Below are 27,913 nucleotides of genomic sequence, written 5' to 3'. Positions count from 1 at the left end.
ACGGCAATTGGAGCCTTGTAGACGAGTAGCTTTGTAGTCAAGAACTCATGCAGACTTAAAGTCCTGTATCCTCGCAGTCACGTAAACTTGTGTTCTAGAAGCTTCGTAGCTCTGTAGCCTTGCAGTCTCGTAAACTTGAAGATTTGTAGTCGCATAGTCTCGTAACCTCATGGCTCGTAGTCGCGTAGTCATGATGTCTTGGGACCTCGTAGAATTGTAGCTATGTAGCCAAGTAGCCTCGTAGACTTGTAGCTACGTAAACAAGTAGTCATGCAATCTAATAACATAATGATGCTGGAGTAGTTGGAGCCGAGTAGACTTGTATTCTTGTAGCTTCAAAGACATGTAGTTTCGTAGCCACGCGGTCTTTTAGCCATGCAGTCTCGTATAACTCAAAACCAGCTAGATTCTTTTAGACTCGTAGCCTTGTGGCCTCATAGTCTCTTAGACTCGTAGAATTCTAGCCAAATATATTTGGAGTTGATGAAACAAAAGACAGTTGGAGCCAATGACTGTAGGAGCCAATGACTGATGGAGTCACTAGACTGATGGAATCAATAGACTGATGGAACGAATGACTATTGGAGCCAATGAATATTGGCGCCAATGAATATTGGAGCCAATGAATATTGGAACCAATGAATAATGGAACCAATGAATATTGGAACCAATGAATATTGGAACCAATGAATATTGGAGCCAATGACAAATGTGCTGCCTTTTCGATGATGGTGCTGCCTTTTCGTTGTCGGTGCTTCCAAATGTGCTGCCTTTTCATTGTCGGTGCTTCCAAATGTGCTGCCTTTTCGTTGGCGGTGCTTCCAAATGTGCTGCCTTTTCTTTGACAGTGCTTCCAAATGAGCTGCCTTTTCGTTGTCGGTGCTTCAAAATGTGCTGCCTTTTCGTTGTCGGTGCTTCCTTTTTGCTGATGGTGCTTTCAAATGTGCTGCCTTTTCGATGATGGTGCTGCCTTTTCGTTGTCGGTGCTTTCAAATGTGCTGCCTTTTCGTTGTCGGTGCTTCCAAATGTGCTGCCTTTTCGTTGTCGGTGCTTCCAAATGTGCTGCCTTTTCGTTGACGGTGCTTCCAAATGTGCTGTCTTTTCGTTGACGGTGCTTCCAATTGAACTGCCTTTTCGTTGGCGGTGCTTCCAAATGTGCTGCCTTTTCGTTGTCGGTGCTTCCAAATGTGCTGCCTTTTCGTTGACGGTGCTTCCAAATGTGCTGTCTTTTCGTTGACGGTGCTTCCAATTGAACTGCCTTTTCGTTGGCGGTGCTTCCAAATGTGCTGCCTTTTCGTTGACGGTGCTTCCAAATGAGCTGCCTTTTCGTTGTCGGTGCTTCCAAATGTGCTCCCTTTTCGTTGTCGGTGCTTCCAAATGTGCTGCCTTTTCGTTGTCGGTGCTTCCTTTTTGTTGACGGTGCTTCCAAAAGTGCAGCCTTTTCGTTGTCGGAGCTTCCAAATGTGCTGCCTTTTCGTTGTCTATGCTTCCAAATGTGCTGCTTTTTCGTTGGCGGTGCTTCCAAATGTGCTGCCTTTTCGTTGACGGTGCTTCCAAATGAACTGCCTTTTCGTTGGCGGTGCTTCCAAATGTGCTGCCTTTTCGTTGTCGGTGCTTCCAAATGTGCTGCCTTTTCGTTGTCGGTGCTTCCAAATTAGCTGCCTTTTCGTTGGCGGTGCTTCCAAATGTGCTGCCTTTTCGTTGGCGGTGCTTTCAAATGTGCTGCCTTTTTGTTGACGGTGCGTCCAAAATGTGGTGCCTTTTTGATGGTGCTTCTAGTTTTAATGTTGTTTTGACTCTAGTATTATAGTAAATTGTTCTTGATTTGACTAGCGTATTATTCCTTCCGGTACATATATAAAGCGAGTCCTAGACAGCAGGTCGCTAAGTTTGTTACTGTCGTCGACGGTGTAAGGATCACCTAGTTTATTCATCTGGTGCATAAGTCGCGTAATTACCTGTTCTTGCGAACTCGATGGCATCTTTACCGACTTTAACATCGAACTCGATGGACCATCGTCTACGGTAACCTTGACGTCAGCGACGACGATGGAGGAGCAGATCCCGTTGGCAACGACGACGTCAACATTGGAGGAGATTTCCACAGATGTGATACCACCAGCAGAAGAGAGCTTAATGACTACAGAGCTGGTTGTGCAGGAAACCACGACGATCCACGATACGACCTCGATGGATACTTCAATGGATGCTGATTTGACAACAACTAACGAACATCGGTGCTGTTACTGCGACAAGATTTTCTCAAACAACAGCAATGCAATAGACCAATACTTATTGGCGGGCTAAGAGATGGAAAGAAATGGAAAGGAATGAACTGTGACATTAAGTGCTGAGATGGCTGCCTTATTATGATGTGCAAATGTATAACAAAAGGCCACCGAGTCAACCACAAAAAAAGACACAATTCTTATCATTCAACAAAATGAAGTAACCACAACTGTTTCATTGCATTTTCTAGATAATTTTTTTGCCTATAGGATTATTCCACGTATCACAATATCACAACCGCATATGAAATTCCGAATCCAGATCCAGTCCAGAGGACTAATGTTTCATTAGCAACTCGCTGCTTTGTTTGGAAGTTTCATACATAAAATTGCAAATGAGCAAAGAACTCTTACCAAATTTAAAATTGTGGGGTTCAGCTTCAAAAAGAAGCACCGACGTGCTTCTCAACTTAGTTGTACCCTCAAGCTGTTTTTCCACTGACATGAAGGCTCCACACTGTAGGGGACCGCATCTCTTTGGCAGGAGTTTTAAACGTCCTAATGATTTAACAGTTAGGGCACAGGCCACGAAGAAAATAAAACTTCCACAGCACCAATGTTAAGATCGTAGCCTGTTAAAGGCAAGATAAAAGCATGCTGAATAATAAAATGTGTATTTTTCACCCCACAATTTAAAAATAAATCTGAGCAATGACATTGCACATCTACCCTCTCCTCCTCCTAGATCCTTTATATCAACTAGGGATTGGCCAATAGAATCCTCAAAGCCTCAAATACCATCAATTCCTTAGTATTCAAAGGATTTAATACTCGAGGAAACATTTGAAGAAAAATAATAGAACAAGTAAAGTAAATTATAAATTCAACACTGATAACCTCTGAAGTTTACGTCAATATTTTTCTTCACACCTTTCCTATTACCAAAATATTGTACTTTTTACATGTAATTAATAATTAAGATTTCAATATGTATTGATTCTGGAAATTTAGTGCATGAATAAAACATTAAATGGGTTAAATGTTTCAAAACCATAATTAGGTAATATTTTTCATTTCTTGTATATTATTTTATTTTTGACCCTCGAGAATTAGATTTGGATTTGAGGGGTATATTTAAGTACTTTTTTGGATTTGAATTGGCGATTCAGATTCGAGAAAATTGGGATTTGACCAATCACTAATACCAACACATTCTACAGTCACAGCTATGAACAGTATTTGTGAGTGTAGTATAGTAAAGAACAATTATTTTGTGAACAATTCCAATTCCTAAAAAATTGTTACTACGTAATTTTTTTTCATTTATGAACTTTTTAAAGCAGAGTTATTTGATAGCAGGGAGAGGCATAGGACTTACAAACCGTTCATTGTGTGCAATTGTGCAGATGGACGTCTAATGGTTTAATGGTTACGTGTAATTTATTTATTTACTGAGTGGTGTCAGGCACTTGCTTCGTTTCCTCCTGTTTCCCACCAGAGGCAGCAAACGTGTCGCCTTGTGCTCTCCGACCCTGGGTCCTGCAGCCGACAACGTGATGCAACCTAGGCACTCGCTCCACTGGTCGCAGACTGTCGTTACTGTCATTTCTTGATAATGCCAATGTGTATTGTATCATTTGCGCTCACAATAAACATGAGCAGAAACGATGAACAAGAGCTGAAACAAATATGCTCCAAGTCGACCATGTTAGTTTAAATTGTAGAGATTGCAACACACTCAGTGACCAATAATGTGAGATGCTTTAAGAGCTCGTGCCATTACTCTGTCATCCTAATACTAGTATCTCTGTGCAACCACCTTCGAACTAGTAATATTTTTATATTTTATCATTTTCGCTGGGAGCTCTCTAGATCTTTATAGATATTTTTTATGGTTCCCTAGGAATGTACTCTTATATTTCTCTACTTTTGAAACTCTGAATTCATTAATAAACTTTTTTGTATTGTATGATTTTTTCCAACCAATATTTACTTTAGTGAACATAACTCACAATGATGAAGTATTTGTGTAATGAAGATTATTTTGAGCTATTTAAAATAAATTACAAATACATAAATGTACTTTTACAATTTTTATCATTCTATATATATTTATTTTGGTACTTGCTGTCAATGAATTAATTGCACAATGTTATTTTATGAGTTAAGCTACATAGTACGTAGTTGTTTAATGTATTACAACTTAGATGCATAGTCAGCTTGAGATACACAAATGCAAAGTTACACACTACTAATACATACCACAAGTATAGTGTATTTAATAACATCTTGGACATACAATACAAATATATGTACAAATGTGTGCCAACATAGCCTTAATAAACCATAGTAGAAACTCAAGAGGAGGTTATGTTCCTCATCTGTCTGACAGCAGCGACGAGGCGAGGAGAACAGCCAGAGCTCTTGGCCTGATATTCCTCTGGGGATAGTCTGAGTAATGTTACCAACTGCTGCAAGTGTTCAGTCAGCGACATGCCCAGGTCTTCCAAAACATTACCCAGGTAATCTGCAATATTCACACAATGCTCAGAATTTGTTTCTTCAGCAGAAGCTTACTCTATCATAAAACTATTTAATAATAATAATACAAATTTTATTAAAACACAGTTGTACTTAACTAATCTTGCAAGTTACAGTTTCAAATAGGCCTGTGCGAATACCAGTTTTTTTTATGCGAAGTGAATATCAAATTTAATTTTTAAAATATTTGCACAGTTGAATCAAATTGTGACTATTGTTCTCAGTGAAGCTGTATTACATTTATTTTACAAAATACAGGATTGAAATATTGCAATGTTTGAACTGATATAGTGATTGACCAATGGAGCCCTATATATAACAAAATTCAATAAAAATTATGAAATAATCATGACATGATTAATATAAATATTAATATTAAGCATTCATAAAAGCACATGGAGTGGCTTTTTCTTTTAAGTAACCAACTTTATTCAAGCAAAAATATACAACACAAAAAAAACTAAAAATTTTCATGAGCAAATCTTAGGCTTCCAATGTTTTAAAGCTTTGCAACGAATGCGAAGCTTCACAGACACGAAGCTTTGCATCACAATCGAAGCTTCAATAAAACGAATAGTAAATTTCCTGGTCGAGTCAAAACAAATATTGAAAAAAAAAAGCATCAATTGATTCACTTAGATGAAGCTTTGCACAGGCCTAGATTCAACCATTCGTAAAATAATTTTTCAAGGCTTATTTTGAGTTACCATGGCTGAAAATAATAATCATAAGAACCTGTTAAGTAGTAACAAATAAACTGTTAAAACTTCTCCAAACATGTGAGTGAGTCAAAATACAATAAAACTGTATCACACACTCACACTAATTAACTTAAATAAATGAAGTGAAAAAGAATTGTATCTTCATTTTTACAGGTCATGGAACATTAGTCACTTTGACAAGCAGTTTTATTTCATGCCACATATACAAAATTGCTGGAAAGTTTTTCTGCCAGCCAGTACGAAGTGCATGTGAACCTCTAGTTGTTGACAAATATATTGACAATTGTGGCACCACAGTAGTTCTAACATGTACGTACCTTTTTTCCCGGATGAATGTTTAGTTATTGTCTCCAACCTTCTAAGTTGCAATGGTGTTATGTACATGATAGACTTGTGCATATTTCCGGGATTACCTGTGTATGTACACCATGTAGTGATATAATTTAGGGAACTTTTAACATTATAAGTGTACTCAAGATTATCACCTGCCTGTTGTATGAATCAAGTTTCAAGGTTGTGTTTCTGTTGGTAGTACAGATATTACCATAGTAATAACACCTTTTTGCATGTGTGAATTTTCTTTTGCAAAGTATAACATGTGGAGGAATGTTTTTATCTGGACTTGACACTCGACTGTTGCATAGAAACTTTATCTCGTTACTGTAAAAGGTTGCTGACCCGGCCACAGGTTAGAATCAGCTGATGATGATATATGTAAAAGGAATAACTATATAATTTTTTTTATTCTCACATCATGCTTTCTTAGCAACAAATTTAAGTAGCTGGTAGAAGCTAAGTTTGTTGTAGTAAAAATGCCAAATGAACGGTCCTCTTCCATATACATATATATTTTACAAATTTTCATCTTGCACTTTGTGCTTTGCAGTCTAATCATGATAAACCAAATTTTTAGTTTAAAACCTCCTGAGTTCTTGATATATCTGCGTACTCTGTGTGCATACAGAGTGCCGCCCAGGGGGAAGAGGGAAGGAGATCCAGATATAATTTCTCGTGAGCAGTAATCACGAAGTTGGATGGTGTGTAAACAAAACCACCGAAAATGACACTTGTGGTACTTCATTCAAAGAATGATTTCAATTTAAAGATAAGGTTCTGTCCAAACATAAGATTTCACACATTAATACACACAGTTTGTAATTTCATTTTGATATCCTGGGCGAAAGGTAAGTTCATAAATACTAGCTGGAACATCATTATGGATTTTTTGATACTACTCCATGTTCTTCACACGTATTTTTGTACATATAAAATATACTTTTAATGACATTAAGTATTCACTATTTGAGTTGAGGTAATTGATAAAGGAAGTCCATAAACTAGTGATTTTTTCTTTCAACTTTGCTCAATAGTTTGGAAGCGGATGCAATTTCCATGTTTAGCTCAGGGATTAAGACTTCCCTAAGAAACTAGATGCACCAGTGCATGTTCAGAAAAAAATGTGCCACATAAATTTCTACTTGGATCCTGAGGATGGAATGTTCCATGAAGTCATGAAAATGAAATTACTATACTATTAATGAATGGGATTGCACCAGCAATACCTTGGTTTCAATTTTCAAAATGGTTTTGCTACTACTTAGCAAATAACATGGTAGGTTTGTTATTTTATAGAAGGATGTGCAACAGATTTTCAAAAGCCCTCTTTGAATTGATACCAAGAGGGCCACTTCGTGAGCAGTGAATTGGTATTCAAGTGGTTTAGAGTCCAATATAATCTTGACGATCACATCCCCTAAATCTTATGTTCATTACTGTGTGACGTACAACCCTAAAAAACAAATTTAAAAAATAATTTTAAGAGTGCAATTGTTCAACAAGCCTGAATATATCACTTTTCCAGCTAATATTAACACTGAAATTCTTGAAAAGTGTTTTCGTTCAATCAAGAAGGTGGTAAATCACCAAAAATCTTGCCTTAATTTGTTTTTAGTCGATACAGGTGGACTATTTACTGGCTGCAAAGAATAATTATGCAGTTGTGACAGGAATGACGCACACCTATGTCGGTGGCAAGCTGCTTGCAGGCGCCGGGCGACAGCTCGCAGATGCCCAGGATGCTGTCGCAGTACGTGTGGCAGGTGCCTCTCGCCACGTCCCCCAGCAGCCAGTCCGCCAGCCCCCCCTCCGCGTCCGCGCACTCCCGCAGCGCCAGCGACAGCGAGGGGTTGTCCCGCAGCAGGAACGGCTCCAAGTGCTGAGGGAGCGTCATCAGGTACTGGCCGATCTGGACAGCCATGCATCCCGCTGCTGGTCCACCCTCGCAACTCTACCTCCATCGAACAAACTGTACTCTCAAATAAGGAAAAAAACTCTCGGCTCTACCATTTTTAGTGCAATCATGTAAACCATGTTACAATCCAAACCTCTGGCTAACTCAATGGTCCCATGCAATTGTTGTTATTATTATAATTATAATTATTATTATTATTATTATTATTATTATTATTATTATCATCCTCCCGTCACTTACAGAAACACTGCTTCAGGAATTAGGTAAAAAGTACTTTTAATGGCTTTACCAAATTAAATAAAATAAATCATTATTCATTAGTAGAAAACTCGAGAAATTGTAACTTACTAATTTGCGAAAAATTACCAAACACTTTTAAAAAGAGGGAAGTGTTTTTTAATGAAAGTTATATATTTTTTCAAGTCTTTTTGACTCACAAATTACTCATGAATTACTTTGTAAGTGATATTATTAATGAATTTCCATATCTATTCAAGAATATCCATGAATTTTTAATTATTTTGTTTTTCCTTTAATCATAAAACAGATATACATGAACACACAATAACTATGGTATGTCAAACCATAGATATGGTACACTGTCAGAAAATACACAGAATTCAATGTTAAAATACACTATACCCAACGTTATGGTACGTGACAGCATAAAATTATTACCGTTGCCACAACCGTAGTGCTTAAGCAGCAGTGGGAGACCGAGATAATATAGTTATCTCAGTTTCAGACAACTAGCATTTTAAAAATGAAATATTTCACTTGTAAAATGGGATCAAAATTAACTCCCATCACTGGTGTATGGCAGAAACCACCTTTAAGTAGGAAGAATCGATAACCAATTATCTTGGAGGCCCATGCTGATTCAGCACTAAAGAAAAAAAATACTTTGTTCTATCCACTCACCCTTACTCTTTAAAGCCTGGAGATAAGATCACGTAAATAGAGATGGATTATCATGGAACAGAGTTTTTACAATAGCAGGCAGCTGGAGACAGACCCACACAGATTAGCTCGGCAATGCTGAAAGCTCTTTCATTCATGTTGCTCCATTTATGTTCCAAATACATTAAAAATTGTTTCAAGTACAAGAAAATCTAGTGTTCTATTATTACTTTATGGGTTTATTTTTATTATACATGTAAATAATGCTCGTGCTATAATCTCCAAGCATTATTTTGTTCAAATTAATTATTTTGTAATCATGAAATTCTTTATGATTGGTTGCCATTTGTTAAAGTTTCCCTGCAATATGAAAGCAGCAGACGTGATAGTGAAATGTATCGGGTGATCCGTCTCCAGTTCTGTGTCATTGTAGAACGGACCTAAAAGCCTTCAAGGGCATGGCAAGGTAAGAAAGAGGTTACGATCGTTATTGGTACTTTACACTGCCTATCTCACTTCTCCAGCACTGGCCAGCCAAGTTTTTTCATTACTCCCACCACCTTCTCCTATAGAAAATGTTTCCCTTCATATGCCTTCTTGAACTGCCTGTACCCACCATGCTCAGTTCCACCCAAATCAACTACATTTTTTTCCAACCATAGATTTCCAAACCAAACTACCCTATGACAATAATAATTCCAGTATTCTAAGGGGCTGGGTTAGAGTCAGGTTTTGCAAGACAAGGGTTCTTTCATTATTTCATGGATATAATTATCTACTTACTTTTATTAAATAAGTATTAAATTAGTTTCTCTGAAAATATTTTATTACGTTTAGGATTTTTTTATTTTTATTTAATTTATTAACTTATATAAATTTATTACTCACTTAAATTAACACAGCCTTTAGTGTGGTATGTATGTCTTTTTAACCAAAAAAATTTATTTTTGACCCAAGAATTTTTTCAATTTTACCCAAGAATTTTGGTTTATGTCACCTAATAATGTTAAGATTTACTTGTCAATACATTTCAAGGTTTCATTAGTAATACTTAAAATTATGAACAAATGTAAAATATGAGCATAAAACCATGGCCAACATACATACTAATACCTCTACAATAGATTCTACTATATATTTGCAATAAACCAAAAAAAATCTTACCAAGTATTGAATCTGATCAAAAAACATATAAATGATTTACAAAAGTGTTTTATAATGTTATGAATGTGAGCAAGGCCGGGACACGTGCAGGTGCAGAGCCGGCTGGTGGCTGCCGCAACATGATATGCGCCGCGCGCGCCTGGAAGATTACAAGGATTGTCGCTTTCCCACCTCCTTCCCACCACTCCACGCACGGTGCCCTGCCTTTGACACGTAACTGACACCTGACAGCAGCGGAGTTACGCGAGCCGCCGACACGTGTTTCGAGAGATTTCTGCCGTCGGGTCGGCACGGAATGACGCGACTGGCCCCAGCCGCGCTCGTGATATCTGGAAAGCGCCTGGGCTGATATAAAAGCCGGGTGACGCCGGCAGAGAGAGAGAGAGTCAGTTCAGAGTTCAGACGGGAGCTTTCCCGCGGTGGAGTTCTCGGGACGATAGTGCCGCGGGTGCGGCAGAGTGACGAAGTCCTTGGACGAAGGTTCCAGGGCAGGAAGTGAGTGAGTTCAGTGGAGTCGGGAGTTTTCCTGTGGCGGAGTTCTGAGCGAAGTTCCGAGCAAGGCGTCGAGTGGATCCTCGGCGAAGGCAAGTGCGTCGGCGGCGACGGAGTGTGGCGAGGTGTGCTGCGGCGAGAGTTGCGCCAGGGGTGCGGCCCAGCGAGGTGTGCGGTGTGTGAAAACGAGTGACTGGGGAAGCAACATTTTTTGAGTGCAATTGATTATTTGGCAATTTTTTTAGATTAATTGTAAGTGACATAAGTAGTGGCAATAAATAAAACTGTAATGTAATAAAATCTTTAATTGGGCTATCCTTTACAAACCTGCGGAAAATCGTAACAATACGTTAGGATAACCATACCTACGCTACAACCATAAAAAATTAATTTCATTCACATGACCTGGTAATAATTTCTTATCAATATTTAAAAATACTATGGGGTTCACTGACACTAATAGTCAAAGTGTTACAATGTAGGGTTTTACATGACACAATTATACAAAGAGGCTAACTGCGACGTTGCGACAAAGATTATGTACAGAAGGCTCCAAACAAAGTGAATATTCACCTGTGCTCTTCAACTTGAGTCATGCCAGGGGTCAGATCAAACTCACTATCCTCCCCACACAAGCATGACGTGTTATTGATCATGTTCCTCGAGGACCAACTAATGTTCACATAGCCTGTCTGTATCAGGACAAACTTCTGTCACTTTGTGATCACACATGTTTTGAGTAAATGACTAAACCACAAAAGGGAACATTCACAGAAATTATGCTACTTGTAATGCTTATTCAAACATATGTACAGCCCACTGTAAAGAAATAAAGAGTAAAGATACAAAAAATATATACACAAAAAATAGAATCGACCCCTTTTCAAATATAAAGGTGTGTGACTCTTTCTAAACTAATTTTGAAAAAGCTGCATACATAAACTATTTTGAAGACCAAAGCATATTCAATATTAAGGCTTTTCCAATACTAATTTATAATTCCATATCATCTGCTTCTGGGTCAACATTTACAATTATTGTTCACATTATATGAATAAATAGATGAAACACAATTCTTAATAAATATGTAGGGAAAATTGATTTAATTATTAAATAAATTAAAAGCTAGATTATTGAATCATTGTGCATCACTTATTTATTAGATACACAATATAATTTTGGTTTGCTTTTACATGGTAAAATAGTTCCTATGTAAGTTTTGTATTTACTAGTACGTCAGTTGGGGTGAAGGTGACCAGATTTCATCGTCATAATGAATTTTTGCTAACAAATTTTAATATGTTTATTTATCTAACTATGTACGTGTATAGATCTATACTTGTTTTCTGAAATGCTGTCATTGAAAGAAAAAATTACTAATATTTTAATTATGTTTTTAATTTTTTATGTAATTGGTCATGTTCACCCCCAGTGGTGTGAATGTGACCATTAACTTTATTTTCATTGTAATTTTCACCTTGCTAGTATTAGGGTTAAGTTGACTACATTATATGTAAGAGAAACACCAAAAAAATATTTTGAGAAAAAAAATTCTTATTTTGAATTTTTACTCTTTAATAAAAAATATATAAACAATTTAGAACAAAATAAAGTGTTATTTATTTAGACTGCCAATAATGAAAACTCAAGTGAACAGATTTATTTACCCACCTATCAATAGTTAAGGTGACTTCACTTAAACTACTTGTGCGCAAAACTGGAAAATAATTGAATTGATATTTTACAAACATTATCATTTAGGCTATTCCAGAATATGACTGATGGTTATTTCCTAAAATAGAGGAACCTACAAGTTATGAAAACAGCCAATAACCAAAAAATATATTTTTATTAGTATAATAAAACATTTAACTGATATGTGAAGTAAACCTTACAATAATAGAAAAAATAGACCAAACAACGACAGGTAAGCTACTGAAAATAACAATTTAAACTATATGTTAGTAAACATTGAACTGCATTACCATTCTAGTTCATTCTGCTATCACTTTTTCTTGGAACACATAATGGCCTCGTTTGTTTAGTTTATAAGAGGAGGCAGAACTGTTTTCTGAATTAGACACTTCTCAACATAAATTACTAGACATTGGGGTGAACATGACCATGTGGTCATCTTCACCCCAAAATGCTAAATAAACTGCACAGTTTCAATAAAATTAGTTTACCTTAGAAATTTTTATTTATTTGGCAATTTTTATTATTTACTTATTCTTCTATCCTCTCAAATCAGCAAACATAGCAATTTTATTTGCAATTATTTTTTTATTATACCCGGCAGCAATAAAGTATTAAACAACAATATTAATCATAACAAATAGTTCTTGGTTTTTATTTGTTTCTAAATTTCTGTCTAAAATTGTAATTTCAGTCCCAAAATCACATCTTTTAAGAGAAACTCTCCTAGATTTTAAAACATAACCACATAATTTTTTATCTTCATTGCCTGGATTGTGTCAGGCCAACAAAACAAATTTCATAAAAATGGTCAACTTCACCCCACTGGTCAACTTCACCCCAACTGACGGTAGTTAAAATATTTCTGCTTTACTGTACTTGTTTGTTGGGACTAGTTTATAAAATGAAACACACTCATTTTCCACTAGCTATTTGCAACATACATCGCAGAGCTAGCAGCAATATGCTGTATAAAAAAATATGTGACAGCGCCGCCAATAATTTTAACATTCATCTAAATCTCGTACTCTGTATTCTACATAGTTTAAATTCCTGGATATTGTGACAAAGTAGCCAATTTATTTTTAATGATTAAAAACAAATTCATTTGAAATACGTAATATTTTCCTTTATAAATCAGAATTATATAACAATTAAATTTTTGTTTCATTACTTCACTTTCTTCAATTTAAATAATTTTCAAGAAGCATAATCTTAACGGGCTGGGACAGGTGTTTCTCCAGTTGTGATTGATGAGACACAAGAGGTGGACTACTTCCTGGCGGCTGACAAGGGGTGAGAAGAGAATGTCTGTCGCACCAAAGAAGATCCAAGTCGATGGGAAATTATTGTTCAGCACTGACCAAATTTACTAACCTTAAAACTCCAGGTGAGAATTAAAATTCCCATAAATTCTTTAACCCTTTATAACAGAACAGCTTTCCCTTTTTTTCTCTCAGACATAGAAATTAAATTAAACAGAAACAAAGAATTTCGAGGAGTGGCGCTAAGTTGTAATGGTTGAGGAAATGAGTGGAGGAATAGTTCTTTGTCCTTGCAGTAGTCAGGCACGATGTCACATCACCGGCCAGCCATCCTGCCTGCTTAGCTCGGCCTGCTGCCAGCTAGCGTGCGTGAGCAGGACAGCTTTTGGCGGCGTTGCGCATCATTTTGTCGCAAAATACTGCAACACTTACGAAATATCTGAATGTTTAGTAAATATTCGTAAAACATTTACTTAAGTAAGATTTTGAAACAAAGCAATAATGCCAATTATTTAAAATAAAAAAAAATTGAGCAGGTATTTTTTTGTTACCTCTGACACTTGTGCTATTCAATATGTGCATAGACAGTGGGTCACCTGGGTGATGTACTCCTGGGGCACGAAGCTGAAGTCGGGCAGGTCCGGGGCAACAGGGAGCGGCTGCTTGCTCCATGCGGGCGCCAACTGCACCAGCTCCAGCTGGGCAGATATGGGGGCGAAGATCACTTGGTAGGTGGCGAGGTGCACGTCTCGGCACAGCTTCCGCAGAGCCTCCATCGGCTCCAGGAGCAGCATCTCCTCCCCTGCACGGCATCACGGCAGGTCGTCCCCCTCCAGCATCCTTCTGGCTCTCACAGACGGCCATGTTGGGGTCGTCAGAGACGATGTGGGGTCACGAGATGAGAATGCAGCATCGAAGGAATGAACCTCGGTGGTGGACCCCGCCAAGAAACAAACCCGATCGTCTCGGTGGAAGGCCCGTGATCTGACAACTTGACCATTGCATGCTGCTTTGATTTTGAAGAAATATAGGTTTTCTTAGTTTATTTAACCATATCTAATTTTTTTTTGGACGTGAAACGTCTAGTAAATCGATGAACGCCAGCTGCACTGACGAAAAAGTGTCCAGTAATGCACATTGTCCCACTACGATGTGTCCCATTACGCTCATTGTCTTCCGCAGCAACCAGGCACTCGTTAATACATATTTTCCTTTGTTTATCGCGAGGGGCGTTATTATTAATGAATTAAAATAAAATTTCGTGCCCGGGCCCACAATTGCATATCATTTTGAGTACTGGAAGACATAAAAACGTAAAATATTCTCGACAAATTTTAATCTCGGCCCCAGCGTCTGGGTTGGAGATTAAAGCCAAAATTCTTTCTTAAACTTACTAATACTTATTTTATTAACTGCAAGGGCATTTTTTTTTAAATTATACGTTTAATTTCACGATGAACAAACTTCGTCATTAAATGTGTAATTGCAAAAAAGCGTAAAACATTCTCGACGATCTTGAAGTTAGTATAAACATGGCGGCCTACTAGCAGCAGACAATATATTTTAAATTTCCCGCCTACCATTTTAAGAAATAAACATGGCGGACTACGTACGTTTTTAAAACTTCCACAACACAAAACAAAATTTTTATAAGCATATATACAACATCTGAAATTATTATTTCCAAGATGGCCTCGTGGCCGTGCGATTAGCATCGCTGACTACCAATCCAAAGGTTGACGGATTGAATCCCTGCCGCCGCGATACCTCCCATTTTTGTACTTGTAAAAATAAATACGGCGCGCACGACACTACAAAAGTAATAAACATATTTGAATTAATGAGTGCAAATAAAAGTAAAGTTATCAATTAAATTGTAGATTTCATTTCACTCCTTCTTTGTATCCATACAAAATAGTGATAATTCAATAAAAATTATTCAATTTTATTCACAAAAGTATGCAGAGGTAGATTTTATCATACAAAAAATAGAAAAATTAAAAAAAAAATACTTCCTCAAAGAATAACATATTTTTAATGCCTAAATTGTTTGGTTGCAAAAACCTATTATGGCTCAGTCTCAGGCCCAATAGGATATTTCATTTTCTTCTGGATCAATCATTTCATCAATGTTTTGTTATGACATCATGTTAAAATATTGTCTGTAAACCAACTTTACAGGCAACATTTTTTTTTTTTTTTCAATATTTTCGATAATAAACCCAAATATTCATACATCACACTGCCAGCAATGGTACCTACGAATAACAAATATTTTCAGGAGCCATGCTTGGAACGTACTTTTTATTTCATTATAACTATCATAAGCCTAAATGCATTACGTAAAAAAGTGACTAGTAGGCATGCATTGAGCAAGGCAAAGATATTACTTCGTAAAAATTAAAAAAAATTTGCTAACATATTAAATATTATTCTTATGTATGTAAATTAATACAAACCAACTAATTTTGGCAGCCACCAATTTCAATTTTTTTTTGTTTATTTAACGTTTAGCTGAAAAAAAAATGGTATTGTTCTCAATATGCTGTAAATGTAACTGTGTGTATAAAGAGTGATAGGAAGCCAAAAAAACCTGCACAAACTCCAATGCCACTAAATGTTCATGTGATGAGCACATCAAGACAGGAGAAGGGGTTAGTCAAGAAGTTGCCTCTTGGCTGATATTGTTCCTGCTCAGTTGTCTGGGGGTCCGAGTTACACGATCCAATTTATGGAATAGCTTCTACGTCACAACTTTAAATCTGGTATTAAAAAGAATACACCACTGCGGGGGCAAGCATGGGAGATGTAGTTTACAATGCTGTGACACATCTCAGAGAAATTTTGACGTACTGTGTCACTGAAACAACTAGTGCTTCAACAAGGGTTCAATATCAACAATAGAATGAAATCTGACAGAGGGAAAAGGGAATGAGCAAAACCAGTTTTGACAACCTCAGGTAAAGAAGAAAACAGAACACAGGAAAGTAAATTAAAGATCTCAGAGAAAAATTGGTAAGTTTTATTCTCTAAAAGAATCAGTCCCAAAATTAAAAAAGTTATGTAAGGCTTTACAAGAAGAAAGCGATTTAATCTGCAGAAAAATACTTGAGTAATTGGATGCTAGGTTTTCGCAGGGAAAAATTTCAAAGCAAAGAGAAATATTTTGGTTCAAAGCCTGGTTTAGTTGTTAGGAGAGAGATTATCTCGAAAAAATACAAATACATGGATTTCGTAAGACTGGTGGAAATGTAGTTATGTTGACAAATTCATGTTCACGCAGCGATATATCTTGTCAGCACTCAAACATGGAAAATGACATGACAAAAACCATTACTGCCAAATTTCTGTGGGGAAAAAAATGTTATAGTGTTCAGTTGAACAAAAACCTAAAGCATCATACCTAAACAAGGCATTCAAAACTGTTTGACTACCAACAATAATGAATATAAATTTTTTTGTTTTAACTATAAAGTGTACAAACAAAAAATTTGTTTGTTATAATTTTTATTGTTCACGTACAGTTTCGAAGTGGTATATATGGATACTTGGATACTTAAGCACTTCGGTAAAATATTGATGGAGTTATAATTTTTAAGCTTTGCCATTAATTATACTTTGTATACATGTTTGTGGGTTAGAAAATGAATTGAAACATATATTTAGTTTCCTGCCATATCATTATGTAAAACATTAAAATAATAAACTACATGAAACCCTGAGATACATAACATTTTTCAACAGGAATCTTAAAATGCTCAAATGTGACAAAGTTACCTAACAGGTGATCAAATAAGTTCCTGAGTTATGTGAAACTGACTCAATCTCAACAGTTGGTTCCCACCCCTCTCCTGGCTTGCCACGGGATGGGAAGGTAGTCGATATGCACAGGGAAATCTAAGACCCTTTTTTTTATTTTTTGTCTCATTATACCAAAGCATGGGCATGTTCCAACATTTTCAGTTTATAGGCAGTGTTTTATTTTCCAACAGTTGACTTAACTGTATATAGGCTATACATAAGTATAATTTAAATACTAAATACGTATATGCTCAGAGATAAAAAAAATGGCAGGTTTGCTTGCAGGCTGGATTCCCCCTGCCTCAAAACAGCAGCAACATCTACACTACACAATAAATGATTTAAAATTAATGATTGTATTTGATGAAAGGAATATAGTGGAAAACTTTTTAAGTATGTTCTTGATAAAATAAACAGAGAAATCTGAAAGCTGATCCATATTTCCGAATGGTGTACTGTAATAAGAAACATTATGATTTTTTTTTCCAACTTATATCCATTCTTATTAATAATTTTTTATCAAAATTGAATGGGCGGATTATTTACGGCGATGAAAATATTTGTAATGTATAATGTTCATCAATTAACTCTTCACAATTTAAGTAGCATAATTGTAGCATAGTATTTGTGCAACTTTCACCGATTCGAACCACTTACTAATCCTGCACTTAGTACGTCTGCACATTTGAATTAGTTTAAGGAATCTTGTATATCAGAGCTATCCAATTTCACTGCAGAACTGATGTCCAAAATAATTCAGCATACAGTGCTTGTCATACTGTGAATTTTTACAGCTAACTCCTTAAGTTTAATACTTTACAGATGGTGTGTGAGAACGAATGAAGGAATGAATGAATTTCATCTGGGTTTTATCAATCAGTTTGGTTACGGTTTTGTTTAAGATCAAAACCCTCAGTTTTTTATTCGAATTCAAGTTATTCTTAGGTGCTAAACTAAAAATATAGATGGGGTTTGTAGATTTTCTTGGGTCATTAAATGGTAGTTAAAAATAATTCAATAACATAGAAAAGAACAGTACACTCTTGGCACCAGCTTAAAAAATTTTAGCTTTTAAGTATTTTTAAGCTAACCTCAAACCATTGAATACGCCAATCATTTCTGGCTTCCAAATCCTGACAGTAAAAGATACATTCTCATGTTTTACTTTTAAGGCTATCTGCACTAACTTGTATATTATTATTACAATTATTATGTAGTTTGTTCTTTATAGTATACAGCTGTAAAATACTTTGTTTTATAAAGCATGATTGCATGTTTTCTTTATATAGACATTTTTATGACTTTTCTCAAGGTACACGTTTTCTCCCACCTTTTAACGCTCCATTCTTATCTTGTTTCTTTTCATAATGTCTAATGACCTTGATATAACAAGACGTTCAGTGAAAACGAAACATTAAGACTATACCTGTGCAGCTTCCCGATTTTTCATTTCCAGTTTCGGTTTCTTTGAAATTCACGAACAGAAACTGACTTTGAAAATTTTCTGTTTCTGTCATTTTTGTACGTTTCTGTTTCTTTGCAGTTTGTGATTTCAAAATTAAATCGGGAAGCTGCACAGATCTAGTCTTAATGTTTTGTTTACATCGAACGTCTTGTTACATCAAGGTCATTTAGAAATTATGAAAAGAAATAAGATAAGAATGGAGCGTTGACGGGTGGGGGAAAACTGGCACCTTGAGAAAACATCACAAAAATGTCCTCCGTGTTTCTCACTTAGAGAAAATCCATGTTTAAAGCTGCCAGGAGACAAAGCCAGATCGCCTAGGTGGGAGGCAAGTGATCCGACCACTGAACCCCCAGTAAAGATGGTACTGAAGAAGGGGTGGAAAAATAAAATGTTAAGGGACAGAGAATGTAGGATACTCCAATCCTAGTCAGGGGTGCAACAACAGGGGGGATGCAAGGGTATTTTGCCCCCCATCTGAAACCTTGAAGTGGGGGCAAACGGTGGCAAAGAAAGTGCTGTGTAATCAATTTTTAGATAATACAACTGTTTAAATAGCACCATTTTCCACCTTGAAAAACAAATTTTCCCGGGGAGGGGGGGGGGAACCCCCCGCTTCAAAAGGGGGGATCGATGATTCTTTATAAAAAGGCATATTGCCCCCCCTTTGGAAATGTAGTTGTTGCGCCCCTGATCCTAGTGTAAGCGGCGGGGAGACTAGCAGTCCGAGGGCCAGCGACCTTCCTGCACGGTGGCGACGAAGGACTCGAACTCCTTGCGGCCGGCCGGGCTCAGCAGCAGGCACTTGTAGCGCGTGAAGGGGTTCCTCTCCTGCTGCAACTTGCGGGACGAGTCGAGGATGCTGTGGGCCAGCTCAGCCTCCAGCTGCTTGACTCGCCCCAGGAGCTCCCCTGCAGGCAGGCACACTCGTCTTCACGCATTTCCATCCGACACCTGCGCTACTAGCTGGAGAACTCCCCGTTGCCCACGCTTCATGCAGGGTGTAGGGTTTCTTTTAAGGGTAAGCATTAGGTTATTCTTTTTCAGAATCTCCTCTTTGTTCGCTCCAAGGTCAATGGTGCAAAATTTTACCCAGCTCGAATAAAACCACACATTTTATTTGGATGGAAAACATTCAACCAAACTAACATTATTATTCATATTATATGTATTTATAAGCTTCAGGGTATACCTATAATGTTTTTCGCTTGTCTGTTCAGAGCATAAGAAGATGTTGACAGTAAATTTCTTCTTATTTTGAATGTCAAGCATGCAAAATTTCTTTAAGCTCAGAGTATAATATTGTAGATTTGTAAAAAAAAAAACCAATCCACAGAAACTCCTTTTATTTTTTTCTATATAGATAGAAATATTGAGTGATGTGACACAGTGATGATTAGAGCCCAGATTTTATGGTGTTAAAAAAAGCCAATTTTGTCACTAAAAATAGTGGATTTAATCTTTATTGTCATTAAAAATTAAAAACACATGTAATAATAAGAATAAATTCCTGTGTGAAGCTTCTAGCTTCTACTAAGCGAATCAATTGCAGCTTTTTTAATATTTCAATATGACTATATCAGGAAATTTGCTATTAATTTTATTTTACGCTTCGTTGTGATGCAAAGCTTCGTGTCTGATGCAAAGCTTTGCATTTGTTGCAAAGCTTTACAACAATTGAAACATAAGATTTTCTCATGAAAATACATATTTGGTTTTATTTTGTGTTGTACAAGTTTTGCTTGAAACAATAAAAAGAAGGCGCTCAGTTTGCTTTTACGAATGCTCACTATTAATATTACTCATTGCTATTTCATAATTTTATTGAATGATGATATGTATAGGTTCCAATTGATTAATAACATAAACATTTCAAACATTACACATGTTTTATGATAATTTTTATACTTCAATCCTGAATTTTTTAAATTAGTGTAATACAGCTTCGTCAAGAAAAATAATAGCAATTTGATTCACTTCACAAGTATTTTAAACAATCTTTTGTTAATAATGCTTCAACAATTCATGGTAAGACACTTAAAAATGTGTAAATAAAAAAAAATCTGCTATATACATATTATATTGATGAGAGTAAAATAAACAATAAATTACTTCAAAAATACTCAATATTAATTTGTAAAGTTTCTTAGACCATGAGAAATTTACAAATATGAAAATAAAAAGTAAAGCTTAAAATTTTTTTTAATGTAACTTCAAGAGCCAAGATTTCATGGTTTTATATTTTGACAAGTTATGTAATTTTTATTTTTCAATTATTGTGCATTAATATTAAAAATTACACAAATATCAAAACAATAAATGGTGTTATTGGAACCACAAGACTCGAGTAACATTTTAAGCAGTTAAAAAATATTGACTGATGGTAAGATTTAATTTTAATTTTTGATACCACTCACACATTTTCCAATTTAAAAATATTACTTTTTGTGACTGTCTTATTATTTCAATTCTATTTATATGAGTAAAAAAATCAGTAAGATACAATATAAAAACCAGTATTGGGTCAAATCCCAATTTTCAAGAATCCAAATCATGAATTTAATACCAAAAAGTACCTTGAATACACCTCTCAAATCCGAATATAGTTCTCAAGGGTCAAAAATAATATACAAGATAATTAAAAATATTAACTATGGTATTGAAATATCCAACCCTTTAAATGTTTTTCTTGCAAATTAAAGTTTCCCAAATTAATATATATTGAAATTTTATTCATATATTACATGTTAAAAGCATATCATCTTGGGGAACGGTAACAGGATAAGTATGAAGAAAAAAAATTGACCTATTAAAATTTAGAGGTTATCAGTGATGAATTTTTTAATTTACTTTATTTCCTCTAATATTTTTGTATGAATCTTTTTCCTCAAATAACGAATACACCTATCCCTCACTTAGCACGTCTTCAGATTGCGCAGATTCATTTAGCGCGATGTTAATTTTACTGCCCCAGTCTTGAATAGCACGTCTCTAAATTTCAGTTAACACGAAATCTCCGCAGGCAAAAGAAAAAAAATTCCGGCACGATGCCACGAAGTCTGTTTCAACTTCTGTAAACAACAGATGTGCCGTGGGATACAGTCAGCCAAACAAGGGGAGAAGAGATGTGCACGCAGGTCTGACTACGCTATCAACTGTTGTACAAACAACAGCTATGGCAAGTTAAATTGCGGCTATGGAGTGTAAAGGACCAAATGTTTTTACGTCCGTGTGTATGCCGCCGTGCTGTACCGTTGTCGCCAGGCCACAGACCTGGCCTTGCTGAACTCAGTCTAGCCAGTGGTAGGGAATTCACTCAAACAAAAGAAAAGTCTACCCATTCAGATGCCGGTAACTGTATGTGCTTGATCACTCATAAATGCATCGTGTTCAAGTATTAGAGACAAAACTAGAAGTATTACGGCACGCAGATTGACATGAAGGCAACACTTATGTTGGTCGCACTTTAGTTTTAAGCAAGTCAACTGTGCGAACAATCGTACGAAATGATTCTTATTTTCTTATCAAAAGTTTATATAAGTCTGATGCTGTTGGTTGTACTAGCGGGAATATATTTGACATTAGATATCCGAACAGAAATTAACAGATGATACACATGGAAAAGATTGTTAAATTAATGATGACATGAAAAAAAATCATCATTGGCCTGACAGGATTGGTGTGAACCAGGTGGTGATACGCGAATAAGCACTTTAATTTTTGAAAAATAAAATGTAACCATCCGGACAGTAATATCGGTTTCACTGTCAGTAAAGGATTTTTGGAAAGGTACACAACGTGATTTGAAGGTCACGCCCGGGCGGGCAAGTCAGCCAGCCGACTGACGATAAAGTACATAACCACGTATCGTTATGCGGTGTCGTATTTTTCATACAAAGTGTGATGGTAGGCATATAAAGATTAATGGTGTGGCATATTTATAGTTGAGTGTTATTCTACGCATTTATATTAAGTAAAATATATTTTCCTACACAATTTTGGAACACAATACCGGTGAATAAATTAGCCTTGCTATTTATTGAAATGAAACTGATGCTTCAGAATACATGATTTGAAATAACACAAGCATTTTTAGGAACAAATTAGTTGTTCTAAGTGAGGGATAGGTGTATTGAGTCCTTTGAAAACTATGGATTTGATGTGAATTTTGCTAATTTTGTGTTTTCCTTTGTATTTTGATGCTAAGCAGTGTATTGACTTCCATTTCTGTTTTATTTTGGTTTCATCGCTATTCACCAAGTAATCTAGCTTCTAATGATAAGTAGGGACAAGATTATATTGTGAATTGCGATAAAATGTAAATAACACCAAAAAGCATGTCAATGCATATAACACTGAAACTCAAGTTAATAAACCACAAAGCACTGAGATGCAATTAAAATTAATAAACTTATCAACATTTTAAACGGAAACTTAACTCAATTGATAAATATCCAATCTTTTAAATATTAAATTCAATAAAATAATTTATTTAGCATGAAGTTTGTGCCCCATTTTATAAGAAAAAAATTGAAAAATGTTTACTTCTTTTTAATCTTGCAACTATTAATTTTTACACAACGACATTGGTACATTTTTCAAACACAAAAATAATTAACAATTTATTTTATGTGTTTCGAATAGTTAAAAATGCTTATTACATATCATTATATTCTATAAGTGCATTATGTATCAGTCATAATTACACTGTTTTGGAGTAATTAGTATCATGGAACAATTAAGTGTCATATTTGTTTAGTAAATTGCTATCTTTTTTAATAAACATATTTCATAAAAAGAAACCATTACACCAAAATATACTGTTTTAAAAACGAAATTGGCCTGAAAATAAAACCATAAAATGTTGTCTCTAGTGATAAGACATAAGATAACAAACTGATTTCTCTAAATCACTCCAGGCAATGCCGGGACAGTTCCTTATGCCAAACAGGTCGTGGTCTCTCCCAAAATCCTTGATTTATAATGTGAGATTTTTATCTCACAACCTTGCTGTCAACGAGGCATTAAACAGAATAAATAAGCCTACTGACTCACAACTCACCTTTATTTTTTAAAAAAAAAAAACTAGGATTGACTGATCAAAAATGAGACACTCACGGCAGAGGTGAACGGGTATTAGCTTTGAAAATTTTACACTTGTAGTTTAGTTATTCCATACCTGCTTGCCTTGTATCTTAGTTTATTACATATCACTATGTGAATACAACACCTGAACCACCAATATTTAAACATAAGTTAAGAGATACCCTTAAAAATAAATAACAGTATTAGTCCTTACAGAAAATATGAACTAACTCACCCATTAAGTTGTAAAATACTGTAAAATTATATATTTGAATTTTTTTTTTGAAGTTATATTTTTTTAAGCTTGTGAGAGTGAATTTTCAAGATGCGTGTACACCATGCAACGAAATTTTCACAGGATGAAAAAAAGCTACATACATATAAATAAAAATTAAATATGTGCTATGAAATCTTATACTTTAGTGGATTGATATTAAATTTTGGTCCATATAATTAAAAACTTTTATTATTGTGAATATTAGTGAAAGAAATTGTGTTTATAAATATTTACATTGTGTAGAAGTGAGAATATGTTCCCATATGCATAATTTATTTGCATTATAAATTAATATATTTTTTAAATAATTATTATTAATATTAATAAATTAGAATACACATTCAGCATATTCATTTTCATAATTAATTAAAAATAATCTTGATGGTTTAACTAAATTAAATAATAAATTTTATACACATGTTTATATAATTATTGAATACTGAGTATTTATTTAAATTTTTTAATTTGATTGAATTTATTCTCTACCAACCGTAAGTATGTATAACTTCTAACACACGTACATAAGTACATGCACCCATCATTTATACTAGGCCTAGCCAGGCACAACATTTATCAACACATTTCCATTCTTATTGTGTAGTTTGTTGTTTGTTTTTGTTTTAATCTTACGTCACATTAACAATAATGTTACCAGAAGGGAATGGATACCAAAGAATTTTACAAAATTAGGTAACAGGATGAATCAGATATGACCTATGGATAAGGCGACGGTAAAAAATCCATGAATGATTTCAGAGAACCATAAAAAAAAAAACTGACTTCAATTAAATGGCTGGCATTGGTGCATCCAAAGGGGGGCATAGCGGCATCACGCCCCCCCCCCCCCCCCCCCCGGAAACAGAATAGTTTTTAAATTTTCTTCTAATTACTTATTATAGTTTACAAAACTTACTTGTATTATTTTACTGTGGTGCTATAAATAACAGGACGTTTTCGAACCACAAATAAAATATCCTAAATATTTCAATTCTTAACGTACTAAAATTGTATTAGAAAATTTAATTTGGCCCTCTCCTGACCATCATCTGGATCTTCCCATGATGGCTGGACTGGTAATGGATCCCAGACACTTATGAATGTGAGTCCAATGTTTCACACTAAACTACCTGGCTTGGCATATTGTAGAGCAATGACATGATCCTGGTCCCTCTTGTTTCATACATGACATTTATGTTATCAACAACAGCAGAAATATCATCAATCTGCACATTTGTAAATTGTTTATGGAGTTAATTTATTGCCAAATCAATAGTTTCCCATTTTTTCACAGGCAAGATGATGGGGAATAATTTCACAAAGTAACGCACAGAGGAAATTTTGTCCATTTTCAATTCCCTTCAATCGTGCCACTTCTGCATGTTTTAAAACTTCACTCTTAAAAGGAAACTTATTAATCATGTAATCACATGCAGTAATAAAATATTTCCTTACTGAGCTGTAGAACACATGTTTCTCTTTGCTAACGAACACATTTATTAAAATTGTTGTGCGACTTCCTAGTTGTTGTTGTTCTTATATTTCTTGACATGTTCTATGCCATTTGTGCAAATGTCTGTATGGTCACATGGACGAAAATAAATAAAATAAAATAAATAGATGGAAAACACCGCTAAACAAGTAAAATAAATTTAATTACTCGTCCATTTTCGAATTTGTGTAAGGTATATAGTAGACACCTGCGAGTACTCGAAATTCGAGTTTCGAGTCGAGTTTTTTAGTAATACTCGAACTCGAGCTCGTGGCTTTTCAACAACTCGAAATTCGAGCGAGCTTTTCTTGCACTCTACCTATAGAAAAAAAAAGACTCTCATTATAAGGGAATAAAAGTCTTACAACACTATTATCCTTTACTTTATAATGTAACATGATCGACCGTATACATGAACACATCATTTTTACGTACCCGGGATTTACGAATTTCCGTGATGAATTTTTTTTACTTCAATAATTTTCCGCATAGTTTTAATGTATCACTTTCCTGCTTTATGCGGAAGTATTTCCCGCTTTATGCGGAAACATTTCCCGCATTTTACTGTAAAAAGCGTTTAAATTGTCCGGGGTCTCATCATTTACGCCATAAAATGTGTGATATAAAGTCCCGTTTAAAATTTTTATGAAAGTTCCTGCCAGTAATGGCGCACGTAATTATAAATATGAAGAAAAGACAAATGAACAACAACTTACGAAGAAATATGGATGATGTACCATAACTACAGTACAATTCCAATAGTTATCTTAAGATAATTACCATAAAAAGAACTAACGATTCTTTGTGGATACCATAACTACTGCAGAAGCATGATAGTTACCACATTTGCACTATAGTTGCCGTAATAACCGAGATGTGTATTTACCGTGATGGTAATGTATTTATTTAGGACATATTAAAAAAAAAGGATGTTAAATCTTGATATGTACGGTTGGCACATGTTGCTAAGAAATAATGCGATCTGAAAGAATGCAGTACTACTACGAAAAGTGAAAAGGGTACTAGTGGATTTTTAGGTTATGGCAGTCTCTTTCGTTTTTCAGTAATATCGGCCGAAAATTAACAAGAGTATTGGAAGTTGGCAGAAATGCCGATTCAACTAAATATTGGCAAAATCGGCTTCTTCAGTACAGCTCTACATTTGATGACATGAGTAAACATATTTCAGACTACAGGACATTGAAAAAGACTTTAATTTCCATGTAGGTTTATTGTGCGTAAGTTTTTTTTGCAAGTGTAAATTGAATTAAGTAAAATGCTTCTATTTTTATTACTTTAAATTGATTAAACTTAATGACAAGTTACAGATATTTGACACTAATTTCGAGGTTAAACAATTTGGTAAATATGTAGAGTAACGGTATATGCGAAAAAAAATGCTAAAAATCCGAAAATACTTTTATTCTATGCTCTTTCACTTCCTCTTTTCAAATCAACCGGCGGAGATAAGAAATTCCAAATACTTTAGGAGATATAGAATTTTTTAATTTTGCAATACAACACCTGTACAACCATTAGACCGACGCCATTTTTGTTATTTTGCCGTGTGTTCGTGAATGCGTAATAAATAAAATGGTCGATTAGGTCAGGTCAGTTACATTATTAATACTTTCAAACTAAGCGGACATAAAAAATAATGTGAATTAATTTCAATGGTTCTTTAGTTTTAAAGTATTTATAATGTAACTGACCTGACCTAACAAACCCGGACAATATCAAAATAAAAAATAAAACTTTAAAATTAGAAACGTTAAAAACCCACCTAAGTTGGAGGCGGGTACATTTCCTTTGCCATTAGAAGGAAATGATGTAGTCGTTCACCTACGTCGCGATACCTCCGACGGATTAATAAATAAATAAATAATCACGTATTGGTTCATTTGAATACTGGCCAATCACGGAACTGTCACGTGACAAAATTGTCCAATAAGAAACATAATAGATACTCGTAAACCAGAAACAATGGTGATCGCCGCATGAATACCCAGGTATTGTGATGAAAATTAAAAAATTCGATATTCCTAAAGTATTTAGAATTTCTTATCTCCGCCGGTTGATTTGAAAAGAGGAAGTGAAAGAGCATAGAATAAAAGTATTTTCGGAATTTTAGCATTTTTTTTCCGCATATACCGCGACTCTACATATTTACCAACAATTTTACTAAAGCATTCCAGCCACACAGGTTGCCAGCGAGAGATGCTTCTCATCTGCTGTAAACACCATCTCCAATCGTAGAGCTAATTTAACTCCTGAACGTGCAGAACAAATTATTTTTCTGCATGATAGATTGAAGAACAGAATTTAATACTCTATGACAATCTCTCTCAGAATTTTTGTGCCGAAAAGTGGAAATGTTGAAACAATGTGAATGTACTTTTCAAACAACATGATTTTTGGTGCTCAGTTAGTTGAAGCTCAGTAAGGACTCCAGAAAAATTGACAAGGATGAAATTATTCCAAAGTTATGTTACATTTACACAAACATATACGTACTTGTAAACTGTGGTTATGTTAGTT

At 35.2% G+C, this 27,913-nt stretch overlaps 1 protein-coding gene across 2 annotated transcripts in view; it reads right to left on the bottom strand.

The window, feature by feature from the left end:
• Positions 1 to 4,483: 4,483 nt before the first annotated feature.
• Positions 4,484 to 27,913, bottom strand: part of LOC134530912 (conserved oligomeric Golgi complex subunit 7) — a 75,220-nt gene continuing 51,790 nt past the window's right edge. For both annotated transcript variants that reach the window (XM_063366222.1, XM_063366223.1), the window contains exons 11-14: positions 19,265 to 19,435; positions 13,855 to 14,060; positions 7,511 to 7,736; positions 4,484 to 4,755 (exon numbers count right to left, since the gene is read on the bottom strand). In XM_063366222.1, the coding sequence (XP_063222292.1) occupies positions 4,586 to 4,755; positions 7,511 to 7,736; positions 13,855 to 14,060; positions 19,265 to 19,435 (773 nt within the window). In that variant the 3' untranslated portion in view covers positions 4,484 to 4,585. The remainder of the gene's footprint in view (positions 4,756 to 7,510; positions 7,737 to 13,854; positions 14,061 to 19,264; positions 19,436 to 27,913) is intronic.

This window comes from Bacillus rossius, chromosome 3 (assembly GCF_032445375.1).
Source record: "Bacillus rossius redtenbacheri isolate Brsri chromosome 3, Brsri_v3, whole genome shotgun sequence".
NCBI lineage: Eukaryota > Metazoa > Arthropoda > Insecta > Phasmatodea > Bacillidae > Bacillus > Bacillus rossius.
Note: the sequence above shows the minus strand (reverse complement) of the source record. Positions and strands in the feature narration are given on the sequence as shown.